General features: G+C 53.8%; 1 protein-coding gene across 4 annotated transcripts in view; it reads left to right on the top strand.

The window, feature by feature from the left end:
* Nucleotides 1–7416: 7416 nt before the first annotated feature.
* Nucleotides 7417–21686, top strand: part of SYNPO (synaptopodin) — a 36998-nt gene continuing 22728 nt past the window's right edge. Inside the window, exon 1 of one of the 4 annotated variants that reach the window (XM_077895886.1) lies at nucleotides 7417–8073. In XM_077895886.1, the coding sequence (XP_077752012.1) occupies nucleotides 7680–8073 (394 nt within the window). In that variant the 5' untranslated portion in view covers nucleotides 7417–7679. Of the gene's footprint in view, nucleotides 8074–13343; nucleotides 13508–13933; nucleotides 14091–21686 lie in introns of those variants that run through there. The other 3 variants (XM_077895889.1, XM_077895887.1, XM_077895888.1) reach the window with 3 other exon arrangements.

Genomic DNA, 21686 nt, shown 5'->3' with positions numbered 1-21686 from the left:
AAGGGTTCTTTGCACTGACCCCCAGGTGGCTAGCTCAGGTCACAGGCACCCTCAAGTCCCGGCTCGTTGTTTTCCTGCTCTGGGGCCCTGGGCAGACTCATGCCCCTGGCCTCCATTCCTCCCTGTCTGTTAAATGGGGAGAGTAGTAGGTACCTGCCTCATAAAGTTATTGTGGAGAATAAACAATATCATATTTGAGAGAATGTATTGATTCAGTGCCTAGTACACAGTCAATATGCAATAAATGGTAGCTTTTGTTCTGGTTATATCCCAATCACCCCTTAACAGAAATAATAATTTTTTCAATAGCTGCATCTTATCAAGTACCTATACATGACCTGGTCTAATCTTCCCAACTATATGACATCAGTATTATTATCCTCAAGTTCACTGTATGGTGTGTGTTTATATTGAGGAGATGGTGTCAATTAAATGAACTTGGAAAAGAATGCTTTCAAAGAGAAAGCATGTTTTTATATCCAGGATTATAAAAATACTCAATCCTGAACAGTAGATGTGTTCATAGTGGAAGATGAAATGAACAAGTGCATAATCAGAATATTAACATAAGAAATAAATCTCCCAGAGGTTTGCAGGGCTTATGTTCCCAAGCTTGCCACCTAATGTTGATTTTATGTATTTGTAATTGCATATGAGAATTTAACACAATTGTGAACTTGAAATACATATGCCATAAAAACACAGGATGGCATCTGTCAAGGTTTTTCATATTAGTATCACTGTTTTTTCTGTCCTAATAATACACAGCAGTCCCTGGTTCCCTTTCCTGCTTAATTATTTTTCCATTGTACTTATCACCATCTGACAGACTTTCTTATTTATTTATCATCCACCCCCCCACACACACACCCTAACTAACATGTGAGCCTCACGTGGGCAGGGCTTTTTTTCTTTTTTGTTCACTGTGTACCACCAGCTTAAAATAGCCAATGGCACATAGCTGGCATTCAGTGAGTACATGTTGAATGAATGAAGGAATAAATGAATGACCGAGTAGCCACTCTACCAAGAAGGCAACTGAAATCCAGTGAGACGATGTGACTGGTGTAGTCATCCAGCTATTGTGAGGCTGAACTGAGGTTCAGCTGACACTCATCTCTCTTGAGTGTGCCCAACTTGGGGAGCTCTTCCCAGCACCTCACTCCTCACCAAGGGATGGTTTCCTGATGCCTCCAGAGCTTCCCCCAGCTTCACATGATGCCCACTTGACACTGGCTCCTTCTGGCCCAGGAAGTGGACAGGGATGGGGGGGGAGGAGAGAAGTAGAGGGAAGGAGGACGGGTCAGAGCAGGCTGGGCAGCCAGGGCAGTGATGGCTGGAGGCTGAGGCAGGGAGGAAGGAGGCCAGGATTGGTCAGTCTGTCCCGCAGCCCTGGAGGGAGGGGTCAGTAATGTGTGGACACGCTTGCATATCCCTCTGGAACTGACTTCACTCACTGGAAAATGCCAGGACAGGGCAACTCCAGGGAGGATTCAGGGATAGTTTCTTTTCTTTTCTTTTTTTTTTTTTAATGTTATTTATTTATTTGACACAGAGAGAGTACAAGTAGGGGGAGCTGCAACAGGAGAGGGAGAAGCAGGCTCTCTGCTGAGCCGGGAGCCCCATATGGATCTCCATCCCAGGACTCTGGGATCATGACCTGACCGACTGAGCCACTCAGGCATCCCGGGAATACTTTCAGTCTTGGCTGCTTCTACCCCCACCAACCATTCTGCCCAAAGCCTTTTGCAGCTGGGGAGACTGAGGCCCACTGTAAGGAAGTGACTCTTCTGAGAACATGTAGCAAGATAATCGTGAATTCTGGGCTTCCTCATATTCACCTGTTCTAGAGGTTGGAGGGGCTTGAGATTCCTCCTTTGGAACCATAAGGAAGAAACCCCCCACCTTGGCTCCCATCGCCTCCTTGGAAGAGAAGCACTAAGGCAGGAATATACTCTCAGCTCAGGCTCTTGAGAACAATAGAAGCTCTCTTCCCAGTGACAGGGGGAACTCAGCTCTGAGCAGGCCAGACACCAGCCCCCACCCCACTGATGCTGAGGTGCTGTCAGGGTATGGGGAATCAGGGGTGGGGTGGGCAGATGTATCCTGAACCATCTGGACCAGTTCTGACTTACATCCTTTCTCCACAGGAACTCCATTTTTGCCACTAGGCTGTGTATGCAGTTTATGCCTCACTCTGCACTCATTATTCCACTTGATGAATATTTATTGAGTGACTACTATGTGCCAGGCAATGTACCAGGAGTTGGAGATAATCTCCCTTTCTCCCTTCCAAACTTCTTTCCTCCCATCCTTCCTTCTCATTCATTCATTCATTCATTCATTCATCAACTAGTTACACTATTGAGGCAGTATAGCCTTGTGGATAATAGTGCTATTTGGAGCTACACTGTCAGGATATGAACCCTGACTCAGCCACTTACTAGCTGTGTGAGCTTGGCAAGTCACGTAAGCCCGACTTCCCTATCTGTAAAATGGGATAATAATAGCACCTTCCTTGTAGGGTTGTGATGAGGATCAAATGAGTTACTGCACGCTAAGTGTCTGGAACAGCACCTGACATAGTAAACACTTCATAAACATCAGTTATTATCATTGTTATTGTTATTATGTGCCTGGCACTGTGCCAGATGTTGAGGAAATTGCTCCAAAATGTTCCTCTGGAGAGATCCTTGCACGCCAGCTCTTGACATAGCCTCCCACCTTCTCCTTCCAGCCCCACCCCCAATAACTGAGCCTTGCAGCGGCTCCCCTAGTCCCATAGGGCTGCCCTCTGCATCACCTCTTGAGCCAGAGGAGGGAGTCCAGGTAACTGAAGCCTGCCATGATTTTGTCTTCCAGCCTTACCTCACTGTGCCCTACCACACAGGGCCAGGCCTCAGCCTATACAGGCCCATGTGTTTCTCTCGATTCATCCCCAAATGCTCCTGCCTTCTTGCCTCCACTGGGACTTGTTGGATGGAGTACCTTCCATCCCTCAGAATGCCAAGCACATCCTGTCAAGGTTCTTCAAATCCAACTGAAGCGTCATCATCCCCAGGAAGCCCTCCTTCCTTCCCCTCACCCGAGGATCATGAGATCTGCCTTTGAATCTGCATTTCCCTTTGTTTGCAATTGTTTTTGTTTTATTCTGTGAGGAATGGGGAGCCATGGAGGGTCCTTGAGCAAATAAACAATACATTTAAAGCTGCACTTTAGAAGAATGGAGTAGACCCTGTAGAAAGAGACCACAGGTGGGGAGGCCAGGTATGGAGTCTTCTGGGGGCAAAAAGGCATTCAGAGGAATGAGGGTCTAGTCTTTCTGGACTGCTTCTCCTCTCTCTGCCCTCTTTAGCTCCCCACTGTAGAATCAGATCCTGTGATTTCCCCAATATGACTCACTAAGTCAGTGGGAGAGTCAAAACCGGGACCCCATGCCCTGACCCCTGCCATGCACCTACTTAAGCTCTATCCTCACCACCCCTCAGTCCCTCTACCTTCCCCTGCAGCCACAAAGCAGGCTGTGGATGGGGAATCAGGGGAGGCCAGACTGAGCTGTACACTCACCTGGCTACACATTCATCCCCAGAGCCCAGCAGGTGAGCGACATACAACAGTGCCCCCTCATTCCCTGCAGGGTGAAGGAATGAGCCTGTGCTTTTCAATTAATCCCTATAACAACACTTTGAAGTGGGCCCTATTTTAACGCATTTTGCAGCTGGGAAAGCTGAAGCTCAGAAATATGAAAAGATTTGCCAAGGGTCAGGCAGCCACGGAATGATAGAGTCAGAATTTGAACCCAGATCTGATTCCAAAGCCAGTGTCCTTCCCCCATCACAAAGGAACAGCAGAAGGAACATGAGGCTCCCAAGGCCATGTTTCCTGCGGCCCACCCAAAGGAGGTCCAGGCAGGCCCTCGAACTGCATGGATAGGGACTCAGAGAGCGTCTGACACTCAGCTCAGCTCCAGGCCCTGTTTGGACTCCTGGAGGTCAAAGGAGGGAGGAGGGAAAGCTGACCCCTTAGGGCTTAGCTGGAAGCAGGTGCCTAGGATACTGGGTCCTAGTGCCAGGCTTGCATCTGACTTGCTGGACAACCTGGACAAGCAGTCCCTGGCTCTGGGCTCAGAGCTGCCCTCTCTGAAAAGAGGACAACAGGTTTGTGCCTTCTGTGTCAGCTGTTCCTGCCGAGGTTCTGTGCCCTTGGAGGCTGCGGCCAGATAAGGGATGTGGATTTGGGGGAACCAGAATTAGAGGGCCCCCCTCCTGTTTCTGCAGAGGTCCACTGGCTCTCTCCTGCCCACACTGGAGATGTGCTCACACAGGCAGGCCCCCTGTGGGGGTTTCCAGAGTTAGTCTGCAGCCATCGAGAGCAGAGGTTGAGAGCACAGAGCCCAGCGGCTGGACTCACCTCCTGCTCTACCCCTCAGCACTGGGGCACCTCTGGATTTGAAATTTACCTCTGCTTGCCTCAGCTTCCTCATCAGTAGGCAGCACTCACACACCTGCTGCCCAGGAGTGTTGGGTAAAAGGCTTGGCCGTGCACTAGCAGATGCTCAGTAAGGGGCAGCTATCATTCCTCTTGAGGGTCCTGATCACCTTACCTCTGCCCTGGGCTCCTGAGCTCAGTGGGTGTTCCAGGGCTCAGACCGCAAGGGGCCTGCCCAGGCCCCCCAGCTGGGTTGTGAGTCCTCCCTCCTCCGGAGGGAGACTTGCATTGGAGTGCTCCTGCCAACCCCTCCCTCCTGGCTTGGCAGCGTGAAGACAGAGCCGGCCAAAAATATTTGTGTGGGTGGCGGAAAGTTAACTCTTCCGCCTCTCTCTTCTTTCCTGGAAACCGTGGCCACCGTCAAATACAGCAAAACAGAGGCAGAGATAGAGTGAGGCGAGGCCCCTGTCGGGTGTCAGAGGGAGCCCTGCCCCCCCACGCCCACTCCTGCCTGTTGCCATCTGGCTCTGTGATGGTGTGGGTGGTGGCAGTGGTTGTTGGTGGTGGGTGGTGGGGAGGGAGGCTCCAAGGCCTTAGAATCATGGCATCCTGCAATGCCAGGGTTGGATGGACCCTCCAGCATCATCTGGCTCAACCCCACCATTGTGCCTTTGGGCAAACAGACTCAAGAGTACAGAAGGCACCTGTCCAAGGTCACATGGCTAGTGAGGTCTTTTCAGAATTCTGGTGGCTCTTCATGAGAGTTTAAGATTCTGTGACACTCTGGTGTGGAAATCTGGCAGCAGCTGGTGAGTGAGAAAAAGCACAGGGAGGAGAGAGGCCCCGGAGCCATCTCCTCAGTGTCTCTGTCTCCACCATCACGGTCAAGGTGTCAGAGCTGGGTTCAGGCAGAAGTCATTTTGTCTGTCTGAGCCTCAATTTCCTCACTTCTGAAATGGGATAACAACAGTACCTCTCTCAAAGGGTTGTCGTGATGATCTATTTCAACAACTTAAGTGAATAAGCCAGTATGGAACAGGTGTTCAGGACTGAGAGTGCCCGTCGTTCTTCTCTGGGCAGAAGGTTGGCTTCTTTGTGCTCATTTCACTGCCACTGAGGCTGCTGTAACAGGTGCCTTTTATCTCTCTGATCCCGACGCTTGTTTGCCTCTCTCTGGTTGGCACTGATTTGCCCCAGGGCCTGGGAAGGCACTTCACTTTCCTCTTGCCTACCACACACTCCTGGCACAGCTCCAACCAGAAGCCAATGCCTTGACCCAGCTTGCTGCGGTGAGGGGGTGGGGGTGCTTGACCCCACCTGGGGGCGGAGGAGTGACCTTCTGGTCAACCACCACAGCAGGTGAGGTCAGTATAAGCCCGGAGGTCACTAGTGTCCACAGACTTTCACACTGTGGATTTTCACTATCCATGGCCAGCCAGTGTGTGTGTGTATGTTTGTGTGTGTGTTTTATGTGTGTGTTGGCGGGGGGGGGGGGGTTATCTCTCCCCATTTCCCAATAGGATAAGTGAGATTCAGAGAGTGCATACTTGCCAGAGTTACGCAGCTAAGCGGTGGCCGAATCTGTGAACCAAGATCTATAAATCCCAGGGTTTCCTCCCAGTGTAAATGGCCACTGGCCCTGTCTTAAACTCTATCGGCCCATCCTGGGGCATCTTGTCCACCTCCACCCTGTGGCCCCACCCATGATTTTCAAGCCTTTGTCTCCAGCCAGGAGCTCTCCCTTGCTTTCCAGGCTCCCTGTGTGGAGCTGACCACACTCCTCTCCCTTGGAAGCCCCAAATCAAACTCATCTCCTTGTTCCTCTGGACACCTGCTCCTTCCCATGTACTCCTGATCTCTATTCACAAAATCACCCTGTCACCAGAGCGACAAACCTGGCTGCAGCCTAGACTCCTCCCTCTTCCTCCACACCCACTCTCCATCTGCCTCCCAGCCCAGCCAGTTCTTCCGCCCCACTTCCCCTCCCACGCATCCCCTCTCCGCATCCCGCACACCCTATGGGAAGCCTCGTCCCCTCTCTCCGAAATTCTCATCATTGTTAACGTTTATAAATAATCATACTGTTATTATTGTGGTCCTTGTTATCATTCACAGCTCCCCCCACCAGAGTTTAAGACTTCACCAGCCAGAGTACCCATAGCTTCTTCATCCCCATTGTATGCCCAATAGCTTTTATGGTGTTTGCCAAGCAATAAAAGCTCAAGACATTTTTGTGTAATAAAGGAAGAGCCAATGTGTATCAAATTACATCTCAGAAACCCTACGGAGTCCTCTGCATGCATTCTCTCACTTAATCCTCCATGCAACACCACACTGGAGATGTTACAGTTCCTATTTTACAGATGGGGAAACTGAGATTCAGAGAGGCCATGTGACTTGCTGCCAGCTTCACAGGTGGCAGAGCTGGGGTTCTAGCTTAAAGCCTTGGCACAAAAGCACACAGCTGTGCCGTTCCCCTTGGTTCACATCCTCCTGGCAAGGAGTTTGGGGGGGAGGCGTCCTTGACCCCAGTGTTGTGTCCTCCACCCCATTGTTTCTGTGATTCCTGTAGTGTATGTACCTTTGCTGGCATATGAGAGAATTCTTTCTAGGCGGTGCCCAGTTAAGTATTTTTAAATAACTAGATGTTTATTTAATGTGTATTGGGGGGAAACGACTTAGCACAACATACTTGTGGTTTTCCTGCAATTATTGCTTAAGATAAGTCTGAAGTAACAGGAGTAAGTTATTTAAAGTTGATTTATGGAAAAATATTAAGCAAATAGCGCGTCAGGTGGCATAAGGATATGGTGAAAATTTGCGATGTCAAATGGCTGAAGATTGGGGCTTTCCCATGAGCATGTGAGACCTGTACCCCAAACCCTAGCCAGTTCTCAGGGCCACCTCAAGGTGGGCAAGTCTCAGAAATCCAGCCCAGGACATCCAGCAGACTGTCTCATGTGCTGTTTCATCTCTCCCTGTGCAGGTAGATCATCGTAAAGGAGGGCCTCACAGACCAGACACGGGTTGAGAGAAGGGCTTGGGGGCTTGGGGTCTGCCACCCCACCCAGCCCAGGAGGGCCCCACAGTCGGACCTTGCCCCAGCTCTGTGACTTGGCTGAGGAAGACAAAGCTGCAGAGAGCCAGAGGAGACCCCAAGAGGAGCAAAGACCCGGTGCTCACACACACAGGTGGCCGGCCAGGCCCCTCCAGGCCCTGGCTTCTCTGCATCACTAAGGAGAGGCAGCACCATGCTGGGTCCCCACCTCCCACCTCCACCCCATGGACTCAACGAAGACAGGCCTACCCCCTTCCGGATCCCTGATGGGAGCTACAGGTGTCTGGCCCTGGAAGCTGAGGAGAGCAGCAGTGAGGAGGGCCTGCAGGGAGAGTCAGGGCTCATGAATTTGCAGGAGGACAGGGTGGCCAACAGGAACAGGGACAACTCTGCCTGCAGAGCCACCCAAGGGGCACCAGAGCTGCCCAAGGCCCTGGGCACCCAGCGACCTGCCTGCTCCAGGGAAGCACGAGAGGGGCCCCAGCGAGATAGCAGGGCCAGCCAGGACTGGGACGCAGCGAAGGCTCAGCAGGCGATGACAGCCAGCCTCAGCCCCCGCACTGGGCCCAGGGTCGCCCAGAAACCAGGTAAGTTCACATCCCTTTTCTGGACTGCCAGAGCCCATTGGGGACCCCCCGGGGCTCCTGACCATACTTCCCCATGATGCATAACAGTCCCCCACAGTCCCACGGACACGCCCCAATTAGCAGCCGTGGGGGGCGAGGCAGGGGAGGCCGGAGTTACGTGCAGTTCCAGCTGCACCGCATCTATGCCCACTCTTTTCTCTGCCAAAGAGGGCAAGTGAGAAGTACGCGAGAGAAAGCCCTGCTATCACGCTTGGTTAAACAGAAGTCCGTCTCTCACTCTTGTCTGCCCTTAATCATTCATGGCAACAAATGGCCTCGGTCCCAGGCAATGACAGGGCAGGGGTGCCTCACTGAACCTGCGGAGTGGCGGCTACTTGAGGGTGCTGGACATCGAGGGTACTGGATATAGCGCCGGGCAGAGCAGATGAGGTTGCTGCCCTCGTGGAGTTTTCAGGGTACAGACTGAATGAAGCCTTTGATCCCATCTGACCTCCTAATTTTACAGATGGAAAAACTGAGGCCCAGAGTGAGGAAGAGACTGCTCCGAGTCTCTTGGCCCATGGGCGGCTGAGTTGGGGCCACATTCCTCACCCAGGCCTCAGTTTCTCTGTTCGGGATGACAGGGGCAGCATCTGTGTCACCTGGGCTGCAGCGAGGACCCAAGGATGGTGTATAGGGAAGAGCTCAGGGTGCCCGCCTGGCAGGAAAGCCAGGAGGGAGGGAAAGAGGAGGAATGAAGGAAGGGAGGGAGGAAGGAAAGGAGGGAGATCATCCCCCCCAACCCCACCCCGCAGGCTCAGGAGACAGCAGAGCAGAGCAGGACAGGGAAACCCACACTGAATCACCTCCATTGCCCGGGCCCATGGAAACGCTGAAGTGGGTCCAGATGGGGAGGACGTGAGCCCAGCCATGCTCGCTGAGGCAGGAGCCGCCGCCAGCAGATGCTGGGGGCACAGGGCGTGTGGGGGACACAGGCCTGGGAGGGCTAATGCGTCAGGAAACTGGAAGAACACCTCGTGTCTCTGCCGCCCTGGCTGCCATCCCCCGGCCCCCCCACCCACTCTCTCCTCTGAAATAATTCTCACCGGGCTCTGACCACCCCCCACGGCAGGCAGCAACCACCCCCCACCCCGCCCCACTCCCCCACGCTCGGGTCACACAGGGAGCTGGGTGGGATCCAGCAGCTGCCTTCAACGCATGAAGGGCCCGGAGAAGGAGGACCCCAAGAGGGCCCAGCAGCCTTGAACTTGAGATGGGCCCTCACACCAGAGTCAGCCCACACTCGGGTCCCGAAAGCCAGGAAGCCCCAGGGCCCACTCCCTTCCCTCTTATAGACCCTGGCTGAGGGTCAGGAGCCGTGGGTGCCGGTCCCAGAGCTGAGAGCAACCGGCCAAACCCCAGCAAATTGCTTTCCCTTGGTGAGATTCCGTTTCATCATTCATGCAAATAAAATTAAAATAGGAGCCCTCTCTACCTCATAGAGCTATTGTGAGGGTGCGATGATCTTAGATCGGGGTAGTGTTCTGGAAATTTTAGAGTGATCATGTGGCGGACATTAATAATTATTAAAACAATCATCACTGACTCAACAGTATGAAAGCTGTTATTCCTTAAGCCCTTCTGTGCCAAACCCACGGTGCTAGGAGCTTTACGTATGTCATTTCACTTAACCTCACAGCAATGTCCATACTATGATTATTTCTGTTATACGGATGAGAAGATTGAGGTCCAAAGAATATAAGTGACTTGTCTAAGACTCCTGACTAGTAAGCTGCTCACTCACTCAAAAGACCAGCCATGGTCTTTTGAACATGGGGCTTTGTTCTTAGCCACCACCGTATTCTGGATTTACAAGGGGAGAGTTCTGTCTGTGACCTCCTGCAGTGGAAGAGACCACGGGTGAAGGGAGGAGAGGGGCCCCTTGAATGAATCATGTTGGCTCCTCACATAGAGCTAGATCATTTCTCGTCCATCTCACTACATAGCCTTTCGAGGCTCCACATTCCACAGAGACCTCAGTCCCTTGCCCCAAGTCACACAGTCAGTGCTGGAATCGAGACTATGATCACATTCTTCGTCCTGACAATCAGGTTCATTTCTTCCTTTAACGTCCAGCCAGATGGTCTCCAGTTCCATCCTGGACATTTCTAGGGACGGATGGGGCGGGAGTGACCTTAGGAGGATGTCTCTGGGAAGTCTTCCTGGAGGTGGAGGCAGGTAGGAAGCTGGATCTTGTAGGAGAGTAGAAATCCGGGTGGTCTTGGGTCAGAGCCCACACTGGCCTTTCTGCTCCCTCGGGAAAGGGAGGGGCCAGAGTCCTTTCTCTGCCTGGAGATCCGGAGGGAAGAAGCCTGTGGAGTTGCCAGGTTATTAGTGGATTAGGGCTTCCTTTTAAAGCTTCCTCTGAGTACCGCCAAAGGATTATAAGCATCTTCAGACAATTACACCCGTCCTTCCACAATTATATCTGCTTCTCTTGAGTGCCCCCTGGCAGTTTTAAGTATGGGTCATGGCATTTTCTGCCTTGGGCACCCACCACCTGGGGTGGGCAGGTGCTGGTGCCATCTCTCTATAGCCTGAGTACCAGCCAAGCAGGGCAGAGTAGGGTCCTTGGCAGGCTGGGGTCCTTGGTTGGAGGGGCAAGGGGTGCAGAGAGATGAGGTGGGCAGCAGCCTGCAGCTCCAGTGTCCTGCCATCAGGAGAGAATATATACGGGCAGCCAAGTGTTGGGTAGGGCACATGATCGGGCTAGGGGTAGTTGGTCCAGAGCTCACCAACAGAGCCCTGAACCTGAGATTATTGTGGAGATAATCTTGTGGAGACTCTAAAGCCCAGAGGTGGCAGGCAGATGGCAAGCAGCCTGTCCAAGGTCACACAGTATGTTGGTGCAAAGCTAGAGTTGGAGCTTGGGGCTTTTGCACCTCAGTTCAGCTGCCACACATGCTATCCTAATTATCTTGTATGGGTTTCTACATTTCATCCTCTAAACAACCCTATGAAGTTCATACTGTTCTTAGCCCTGCTTCACAGATGAGGAAACTAAGGCACAATGAGTTTAAGTGACTTGTTCACCATCTCAGGCCTGTGGGTGGAGGAGCAGAGATTTGAACCCCAGGAGGTCCGGGCCCAGGCTTTCAACCACCTTCTGTGCTGCCTTGTCTCCATGGAAACGAGGCAGCAGGCTGTGTTCTTCCACCCACCTAGGGCTGGAAAAAGGTTGTTCAAGCTCTGGAGGATGGGAAGGGGGGGTAATTCTGCTAAGCCATATCCCTCCACCCCAATACACTTAAGGAGACTTGGGATCCACTGCTGATCCAGCCCCTCCCGCATCTGTGGCTTTGGGAGAGAGGGTAGACAGAGCAGGAGGCTGGGCAGGATGCCAGCCACACTGCTTCTCACTTCCACACTCCACAGTGACCAGAATAGGAGGGCAATGGTGTGGGGAGCAAGGTTCACGTACACCTCACATGTGCACTCACACACACGCTTGCACTCCCCCCAGATGGGTGCACATATGCGTACATGTTCTTATGCAAACACTCACGTGTACATAATCACATATCTGCACACACGTGCACACTGTGCATGCCCTCAGACATCTACATGTCCATGCATGGGATATGCACTAGTAGCCACACACACACCTGGCACTCATTCATGCCTACGTTTCACATGTGGACACATGTATCAGATTTGCATACATAGCTACATCCCACCTGCACGCATATTCCCTTCCTTAGATACAGGTTAAAAGCATGTTCTTTTCTCCATTTTCTTTTGCTCACATACTTACACTTCAAAATCTCTCCTGCACGCACACATTCTCTCCTACAGGCATATCCACTCTTGCACACCCACTGTCACACACCTACGTACAGACTGAAGCACTTTCTCTGTCCTCTTCCCCATCTCTTTCTCTTTCATACCCACCCACACAGTAATTCTAGCTTCTCTCCTCCCTCTCTCTCTCCTTCTCTCTCTCTCTCACCCACACAGTTTATTTCCTGGTTTCCCACAGGCTGGGCGATAGCCACTTTTCTAGCACATGTACTCCTAAGGCAGGCAGTACCTTACCTGGTGCCAATTCCCAGGACCCCCTCCATGTTTCCCACCTCCCCAGGTGACAGTCCCAGCACAAGAGCAGCCAGAGGGTCAGAGGGATTCTCTGCAGACCCTGAGGCCAACCAGAGGGATGGGAGCGGCCAGGGAGAGTTTGTCCCTCTGTCACCTGACCTCCTGCACTCTGAGCCCACCCACTGGGGACAGGGGATGTCCCAAACCCAGGCCACCTGCAGTTCTGTGTTTCACAGGACCTCTGGTTTGGTGGGCTCACATCAGCACACTTCTAACTTCCTCTAGCAGAAATCTAAACACAGAACCTTGATATGAAAGTGGAACCACCCTGGTTGAAGGGGTGGAGTACTTGGAACCCGGGGAAACTTTGGTGAAAACCCAGGCCAACATTTTTCCAAGTGTAGTTTTGTTTCAAAACTGGTGGGAGTGTGAAGGGTGCTTGTTATCAGTACTGTTTCCAAGCCCACCGCCTCCTCACCACTGGGAGGGTGTGTTAGAATGTGGGCATCTCGACTTCTAACAGCATCCCCACTTGACTCTGATGCACACTGACCACTGCCATGGGGCTCTGCTGAGCTCCATCTAAATGGCGTTAGGTTCACTGAAAAGATGTGGAACTGAAACCCAAGAGCCGCACAACATCCCTGCCGGGCTCTGCTAACCCACCAGTTAAATCAGGGGAGGGTCCCAGGCCAGCAGGGAAGCTGCAACCTTCCTCAGTCCCCATTTGTCCGGGTCCTACCAAGGTAGACAGTTATTCTAGTCACCGGGGCTGTAAAGGGGGAGGGAAGATGGGTCTAAGGGGTACCGCATCTGGATCTGAAAGGGAAGGGGCTGCGGAGGGGAGGGTGATGTCAGTTATGGGGACGGAATCACAAAGATTTAAAAGAAGAGGGGTCGGAGGGACAGAGAAAAGCTGGGGAGACAGAAAGAAGTGAGTGAAATGAAAGCAGAAGGATTTGGGGACCGACCTGGAGATACAAAAGAGGAGGAAACAGACACGACGAGGCAGAAGGGTGCGGCGCAGGGGAGGAAAGCGGGAGCGAAGGGGGCCCGCCGGGATCCCGGGCCGAGCCCGCGGGGGAGGGAGTCGCCCCGGGGGGGGGGGGGGGGGGGCGGGCGGCGGGCGGGGCGGGGCGGCGCTAGGGCCCCGGGGAGCGGGCGGCAGGAGCGCGGCTCGCCCTCCCGCCCAGCGCTCCCGGCTCCCGGCCCCGGCCCGGTCCCGCGCAGCCCGCTAGGAGGTGGCGGCGGCGGCGGCGGCGCGGAGGGGCGCCCGGGGCGGAGCGGGGGCGGCGGGGGTCGCGGGGCCGGGCGCCCGGACGGACGCGGCCAGGTGAGCCCGGGACCGCGCGCGGCCGAGGTGAGTGGGGGGCGCTGGCGGGGCAGGGGTGCGGGCGCCCGGCGAGCCTCGCCCCTGCCCACCTGCGCTGTTCCCCGCGCCGCCCGGGGGCAGGTGGCGCATCTGGGCTCCGGTCCCCGCGCGCAGGGTGACCTTGGCCGAGTCCCTGCGCCCCCGTGGGCCTCAGTTTCCCCATCTGTACCGTGGCGGGGGGCGGAGGTGCTGGAGAAATCCGGAGTCCGTGGAGCAGCCCCGACGCGGGGAAGCGGCTTCCCGGGGCTGCGCGGGGGCCCGGCCCTCCAGCCCCAGCCCGCAAGCCCATGGGTGGGCACGGGGGGGGGGTGCTGCGGCCCTGGCCGGCCGGGAGCGGCGGGCTGGGCTCGGCCGGGCTGACCGACAGGGGGGCCGCGGGGCAGCGGAGCGCCGGGTGCTGGCCTCGGGTCCCCCTCCCGCGGGCGGGGCCGGGACGCGGGGACCACTGGCCGAGCCCCCGCCCCCCGGGAAGTCGGGGTCCTGCCTGAGCCCCCGGGGGCAGAGGAGTCACTGTCCCAAGGGCTCTACAGCACATTCTCACGACACCCGGACCACTACCCGGTTTGCCCAGGTGAGAGGCCGTGGAGGTGAAGTGAGTGGAGGGTGGGGCGCCCCCCCCCCCCCATCCCTACGCTGCTGCTGCTGCTGCTGCTGCTGCTGCTGAGGAGTCAGGAGCTCCAACCAGACTCTGACCCTCTTTGAGGACTCTGGGGAAAGGGTCTCCCTTGCTCCCTATCCCACCCCAAGTTATGGGCTGACTCTGGATTGGGATAGGGAACCCTCTGTTCCCCGTCTGGGCTGTCTACAAAGAACAAGAGTGAGCAGGGAAGCACCAGACACCCCATTTCCCACCCTCTCCTGGGTGACAAGTGGCACTGGAATCAACCAACTCGCTGTGGGATCTGGAGGCAAGCCCTGTCCTCTCTGGCTCCCAGTGAGAGGGTGGGCAGAGTGACCCCTGAGGGGACAGCTGCATGGGAGACTGCAGTGACCGGGCGGGCAGTCCCAGGGTGCCCCACCCCTGCCCTGATGCACGGTGTAGGATGAGATTAGATGCTGAGCAGAGGAACTAGGGTATGCTGGGATAAGGGACTGGAAGTCTTGCTGGTGCCTGTCAGCCTGTCACCACCCCCCTATCCTGTGTTGGGGGACAGAGCCACATACAAAGCACTGTATTACCCCAAGCAGTGGACTGGGAAAATGCCATTTGAAGTGGGGTCCCCTGCCTCTGTCTCTGTGAGAGAACTTGGTTTGTTTTTTTTCTCCTCTCTGTCCTTAGTTTCCCCATCTAGACAACAAGGGGGGATGGACTAGAATCACTCAGAGTTTGATATTCAGAGAACTTCTCAAAAGCAAGATTTTTGCTGCTGTGCTGCCCTGGCTCCCATTTTTTTCAGAGTGGCCCTCACTTTGCAGGCAGTGGGCTAGCTCCCCCCATCTCCCAAACTAGCACCTAAATTAAGTCGTGGGTGGAATCAGCATTTAATGGTTAAAATAAGGCTTTTAACCCCTTCCCTCTCTTGTTGGCTATTGCCCTTCCCCTAAAGTGAGAAAAAGGACAAAACCCCGTGGCACCCAGGTGCCTGTTTCCCAGCTGATCCCTAACCTCTTTCCATCAGCGTTCTGTTCCATCTCCCCATACTAGAGCTGGGGAGACTGAGGCTGGGGAGGGGATGAGATCTGACCAGGATAGTGCTGTGAGTAGAAGGCAGCGGAGCCCCCTTTCCTTGGAACAGAGGAGCTCCTTGATAAGGGAGGGGGCAAGTGGCAGAGGTGCATCCGGAGAGATGAGAGAAGCATGGGAGGAGCCTTCTTTATCTACATGTCCTTTCCCCGCTGATTGTGCCCTATCTTCACGGTTGGCACATGAGCCTACTTTACAGCTCTAGGGGTGGACCGGGCAGGGGTCAGCACTCTCCCACCACCTGCCAGCGCCCCCATGCCAAGGGGTTGTACACACCTGCAGGTCTAGGGGCCTGGCCTGGGAGGCACCTCTTCCTTCAGGGCAGCTCCCAGGCTTCCAGACATGAGCTCATCAGAGCTGCTGATGCCAGGAAGGGAGGGACCAAGGGGGGAAGCAGGCAGGGCTGCACAGCTCAGGGCACTGCAGGCCCCAGGGAAGTGGAAGGGCGCCTCCATTGTGGAGGATTTGTAGGCTCTAGCCCTCATCGTTGTTTGGAGGCAGAGACAAGATAGGCTAGCAGAGGGTCAACGGGGGTGGGTGTGGGGATGGTCAAATGCCCTGGGCTGCAGGGCAGGGACCTGTGTGTTAAGCCTATCTCTGTGGCTTGCTTGCTGTGTGATCCCTTGCTCTTTATGGACCTCAGTGTCCCTGGCTAGTGACAGGATGGGTGGGTCCTTAGGTGCTAGGGTTACAATAGTGAACAAAACAGGTGGGTTCCTGCCCTCAAGGAGCTTGCATTTTGATTGGAGAGGTAGATAAGAAAAAGGGTGGCAAAAATAAACAAGATATTTCCAGATAGATTAAAAAGGTATGTATTTAAATAATAAATAAATAAATAAATAAATAAATAAATAAAATGTATATAAAAGCCTTGCTGCTAAGATGGAGAACAATCTGGAGGGACTACTTTGTATTGGTGGCTGGGGAAGGCCTCTCTCACTCCATTGGAGTGGAGACCTGAATGTTATTTGAAGGGGTGATCATGGCTGGCTTCATGGAGGAGGCATGTCCAGAACTCAGGTCCAGAAGAATGGGAGGGATTCGGCTGTGAGGAAGGGTGTTTCAAAGGACAATAAATAGTTTAAAATAGGAGTTAGGGTGGGGTTATGGGTGGGGGTGGCCATTGGCATAGGTTCTGAAAATGCCTTCGTCCCTCACGGCTACAGGCTGCAAACCCAAAGGAGCCCCAGGCCTGTGATCCAGTCAGAGGAGTGGCTGGGCTCTGCTGAGTTAGGCCTGTGTGTGTGTGAGCTCATAGTCCTTTGTGAACTGTCCCTGGACACTGGGTCTCAGTCGCTACTCAGTGTGGCCAGAGGAGGAATCAATGTGGGGACAGCCTCCAGGCCCTGTAATTCCAGAGGCTTACAAAAGCCCTCTCTCTCCAGAATGAAATCTTTACCAACTGGCCACTGCCTGAAATTCCACCATCCTAGCTTCATCTTTTCCACTCGGTGAGGCGGTGTAGTATAGGACTGTGGCAACCTTCCCCTCCCCGGCCCAGCCTCCCAGGGCCGTGGCAGGTGAAGCAAAACTCAGTCTCCTCCTGTGGGACCTGCTTCCTGTATGGCCAACACTCGGATTCTGTGGCTGGACCCCTGGGTTCTCCTCCTGGCTAGCCGGGAGATCTGAAGCAGATTATATAACCTCTCTGGACTTGTGTTTCCTCCTCTATAAATAGAAATAATAATAAACCCTATCTTTACTGTTGTTTTGAAATCAAATGACGATACATGCTAAAAAAGATAACTATCACTTATTAGATAATATTGTCCTGTTTTGATCTCTGTTAAAATGGCAAGCCTTTGAGAAAGTGGACCCTAGCTCAAGACTCACAGCTCAGTATAAGTTACTTTTTGATGTTTGGCCAGGAGCAGGTTTTGAAGGCAGGAGGATGGGCACAGCATAGTAGAGAGGAGCCTGGACCGCATGTTAGGAACAAATACCTGAACTTTCAGTCTTAGCTAACTAAGTAACTGGTGGTCTTGGACAAATCCTTTGTTTCCTCTGAGGTTTGGGTCCTGGTTCGGAGTTGCGATGAAATGGGGTAGGAAGGATGTGAGGGGATCGTGGCAGTGAAAGAGCTCAGTGAACACCAAAGACACGAGGCCAGCAGGAGGCGCTGGGAAGGGGCAGGCTGGAGGAGCCCCACAGACAGGAGAGTAGGCTGACCTGAGACTCACATATCCAACCTTCTGGAATAATATCTCTTGGAGACTAAAAGTGTTCAATAGATAAATACCAAAGTTCTTGGGAAAAAAGTCAGTATTTATGGTTATTTACTACGTGCCAAGGATATCCTAAGTTCTTTACCTGTCAACAACTCCCCGAAGTAGGTGCTATTATTAGCAACATTTTATATGGGAACCTGAGGCACAGAGAGGTTAAGTGAGCTTTCCAAGGCCACACAGCTGGTAAGTGGCCACATTCAAACCCAGGCAGTTTGGCTCCAAAGCGTGTAAGCTTGACTTCTGTGCGATCTCTCCTACTTTAGATGGCTCGGAGAGCCCAGGCCACCTGCTTAAGAACACACAGCATTCCTCTTCAGTCCTTCTTATCTCTGTTCCTCAGGTCCTGGAAAGAGGAACCCAAGGTCTGGGGACTGGGGCTCTAAGGATGGCCCTTGAGCCAGCTCAGCCTTTTTTCTCCCCACCCCGCCCCCTCCCCTGGGAGTAGGTCAGGGAGGATCAAGTGTACCCTGGAAGTGCTGTGGGCACAGAGACTGCCAGGGCGTGGCGAGTGGGTGTGATTAGTGTCATGGAGCCTGAGAGGATCCCAAAAGCTTGAGTTGTAATGAACTCCTGTGGAGTCTGGCATGCCTCCCCTCACTGTACAGATGGGAGAAACTGAGGTCAGAGGGTCCAGGGAGCAGCCCAAGGTCACACAGGTTGGAGCTGCTCCTCGCCAGTCCCCCTGTCCTGCCTCCTGGGATGCTTAGTACTTGTAGGCTCCATGAGGCCTTGGGACTTGGGGACCCTCCCCCTGATCCCCAAGGTGGCTCTGGTCTCAGCCAGGACATGATCCCTGATACCCGGCCCTTTGGGGGAGGGTACATGAAGTTGAGGGGAGGGTGCTGATTAAAAAATAGACTGTCACGCGCATGGGGAACAAGCATGCCACCACCCAGCGGGTGCCAGTTGGCTCCCCCAGGCCCAGCTGCTAGGCCCCACTCAGGGCTCCCGCAGGGGGCTCCACCCACCCCACCCTGGCACTGGGCCTGAGGCTGAATGCTCTCCCTCCTCCACCCCTGCCCAGCCTCCAGGCAGATGGCGCTCTCACTGAGCCTGGGTGGGCCTGCAGCTCAGTCGTAGGCTTTAAGCTGTGCCAGTGGGCTCTGGAGTCACCTCACACTGGCTGTGTGGCCTTGAGCGAGGCTCCTTCCCTCTCTGGGCCTCAAACACGCCATTGGTAGCCAAAAATGCTACCAATGAAAGCTCTTTACGGCTTCCAAAGTCTTTGCCAGATTCCATCGCTCATTTCAACACAACAGAGGGTGCTAGAGACCCACATCGGAGAGTTACGTGCCCTGCGAAGCCCACTCGGCTGGAAAGTAACAGAGCAGAGGACTGGAGCCAGAGAATCTTGCAAACCCCAGTCCCGTACACCTTCTCCAGGGTGAGCAGGGCCAGAAACCACAGAGCTGGGAAGCTTTGCGGTAGTGATGTGAGCCACGTTTTTATCCATTTATTCCTTCATTCAATCAACAAATATTTACTGAGCCCCAGCCACGGCCTCTGCACAGAGGCAAGGACAGAGCAGAGAAATGACAGCCAAGGTCCCTGTTCTTCAGGGCTGCTTACCATTGCCGCAGATTGGCGCTTAAGAAAATATGATGGAATTACAGATCTAATGAAAGTTTGGAGGAGAGGCAGAGGAATGTGACCTCCAAGGGCAGGCAGCCCTCCCTGAGACCCATAAACAGACTTGAAGGGTGAGAAGTGTCAGAAAGGGACAACCCAGGGGGTAAGGAAGAAAGCATTCTAGGCAAAAGCAGCAGCCGATGCCAAGGCCCTGGGGTGAGGAGGTGCCTGGGCCCAGTCTGAGCACTTGAAGGAGGGCCAGCATGGCTGGAGTGTAGGGCAGTAAGACACTCTGGGGGGAGCTGCAGCGGGGGCAGTGGGGCTGGTCATGCAGGGCCTGGAGCCTGGCAAGGGGTTTGAGGCCCATCCTGGGAAGGAGGAGAGGCTCCCAGGGCTGCTCTGGGAGGTTGGTCTTGCCTTATCTCTTCTTTGCCTTGGATCTGTACCCTGAGGGAGCTGCTATGGGGTCCTTCCACACTCCCCTAGCCACCAGATCTTGTTTGCAGTGTAATGGCCACCTGATGCATTATGCCTTCCAGGAGGTTCTGGTGGTCCATCCGGCCTCAAATGCAGGTTGGTGAGGGCACATTCTTAGCGCTTCACTCAGCTGAGTGCCTCTGTTCAGGATAATTCTTATTTCCTTCTATTCCTGGGAGAGCCTGTGGACCCAAGGAGCTTTGGCTGGTGGCCTCCCCCTGGACTGACTGCCACGGCCTGTCACTGCTGCCTGCCCCCTGTCCCCTGTCCCACTCCAAGCACCACCACGAAACTGCAGAGCCCCTCAGGGCCAAACTCTAGGAGAAATGGGGGGGCCTGTGTTCGGAGCCCGAGTCTGCCGTATGCTCTTGGGCACATCCCTTCTCTCTGGGCCTCGGCTTCTCCATCTGTATTGCAGGGAAACACTCTAGCTTTCTGTGCTCTGTGTGCGGGCCCTCCCCCACGCAATATCAGCATTGCCCTGAAGCTTCTTAAAAACGCAGACTACCACCTCCCCCCTCCTGAATCTGAATCTGCATTTTAATAACATCCCTGAGCAATTACGTTAAGTGTACATTAGAGTTTGAGAGGGACTGTTCTAGGTCGTCACTTTTAAACATTTTCTTAAATTAAAAGCTATAGAATCTTCTTCTCTCTCTGAAGTTTCCCATATGAAACACATAAGAGGGGAACCACCCACTCTATATTTATTCCTCGTATGAATAAGGAGGGCGAGGCGTGTAGAGGGCGGGGGTTGAGGCCGAGCGTATTAGGCTGGGCATCAGAAGGGACGAGGAAAAGATAACAGGAAGAGGGTGGGGGCTGGGGTTCCCCATCTTCTCAGGCTTCTTCTTCATCCCTGGAGAACTCCTGACCAGGTGCCTCTAAGAGCCTTTTCAGCTCTGCCATCCAGGGTCCTTTCTTTCGCAGGTTTGGAAAGATGGGCTTGGGGGGAGGGTACTTGACCATCCACAGCCTAGCAACCTTGTCCCCATCTTGGTGTCCTGTTCTCTTCCCTGTGGAATTCCTGAAAGGGTAGCCGGTGCTATTCTTAGCGTGACAGGATAGTGAGGAGAGAACATGCTAGTGCATTATTTATGCCTCTGAGTCAACAAGATTACATTCAGAGCCCCAAGAACACCACCCTCCCCGATGGCCATCATTGTCACTGCCTTGGCAGATGGGGGAGGGGGACGCTTCCCATGACCCATAACGCTTCCCTTCTGGCCCTGACCATTCCTGCTCAGAGCCTCACCCCCTAAACTGGGAAATGGGTCATGAAATAGAATGGTAAGCTAGCACTAGGACAGAGTTGCTTTGGAGATACCGGTTCATTTCTGCATTCATTCAGCCCATGTTTATTGAGCACATAGTACACGGGGTAGGTGTGGGTACGCTGGTGAAGGAGATGAATCCCTGCCCTCCAGGAGCTCCCACTTGGAGCCTGTGAGTTCATGGTGCTGTGACCTCACAGGAGCGTCTGTGCCAGGCCTGATGTTGGGTGCTTGGCACCTACGAGACCTAGTTTTCATAATCACGCTGCAGGGTAGGGATGAGGAGACCCCTTACAAAAGGGGAAGCTGGGCATAGCATGTATAAGACACGCTCAAGGTAGGGATCTGCTCAGCTGGCGTTTGAACTCAGGTTGACTAGAACAGAAGGACCACTTCGGATCAAATAGTAGCATGTAATGTTAGGAATTTGGGGGCGCCCCTGCACTGCCCACTGAGAGGGACCCCATTATGGCTAGAAGGAACTTAACTGTTTGTGGTTGTCCTGTTCTCGGTGAACCCTGAGTTATGGGAGAAGTCACATGTGTCCAGAGTCTTTGTAAAGCTGGAGTGGATGACAGGTATGCTGTGGGCCAGAAGTCAGAACCATTTGGGATGAGGCGATAAGGCCCCCGGGCAGCACATGTCATGAAGCTGAGCTGAGGTCTCTGGTTGGCTCTGGCTGCTGAAGACCTGCATTCTGGGAGATCCTGGCCAGGCCCCTTGGTCTTTCTCTGCTTCAGTTGTAAAATAGTGTGGCAATCCCTGCTCTGCTCCTGTCTTCTGATGGATACAAAGGTGCTGGTAAAACTTTTATAAGTGCGCATAGCCAAGGGATGGCATGTTATGTAAATAAACATATTTTCTTAAGTGCATTTTTGGTGAACAGTATGGAGTCTACTATGCACCAAACTATGTTCCAGCACTTGCCCCTAAGT

Source organism: Canis aureus, chromosome 4 (genome assembly GCF_053574225.1).
Source record: "Canis aureus isolate CA01 chromosome 4, VMU_Caureus_v.1.0, whole genome shotgun sequence".
Taxonomy (NCBI): domain Eukaryota; kingdom Metazoa; phylum Chordata; class Mammalia; order Carnivora; family Canidae; genus Canis; species Canis aureus.
The sequence above is the reverse complement of the archived record's forward strand: the minus strand, read 5'-3'. Positions and strand labels throughout refer to the sequence as shown.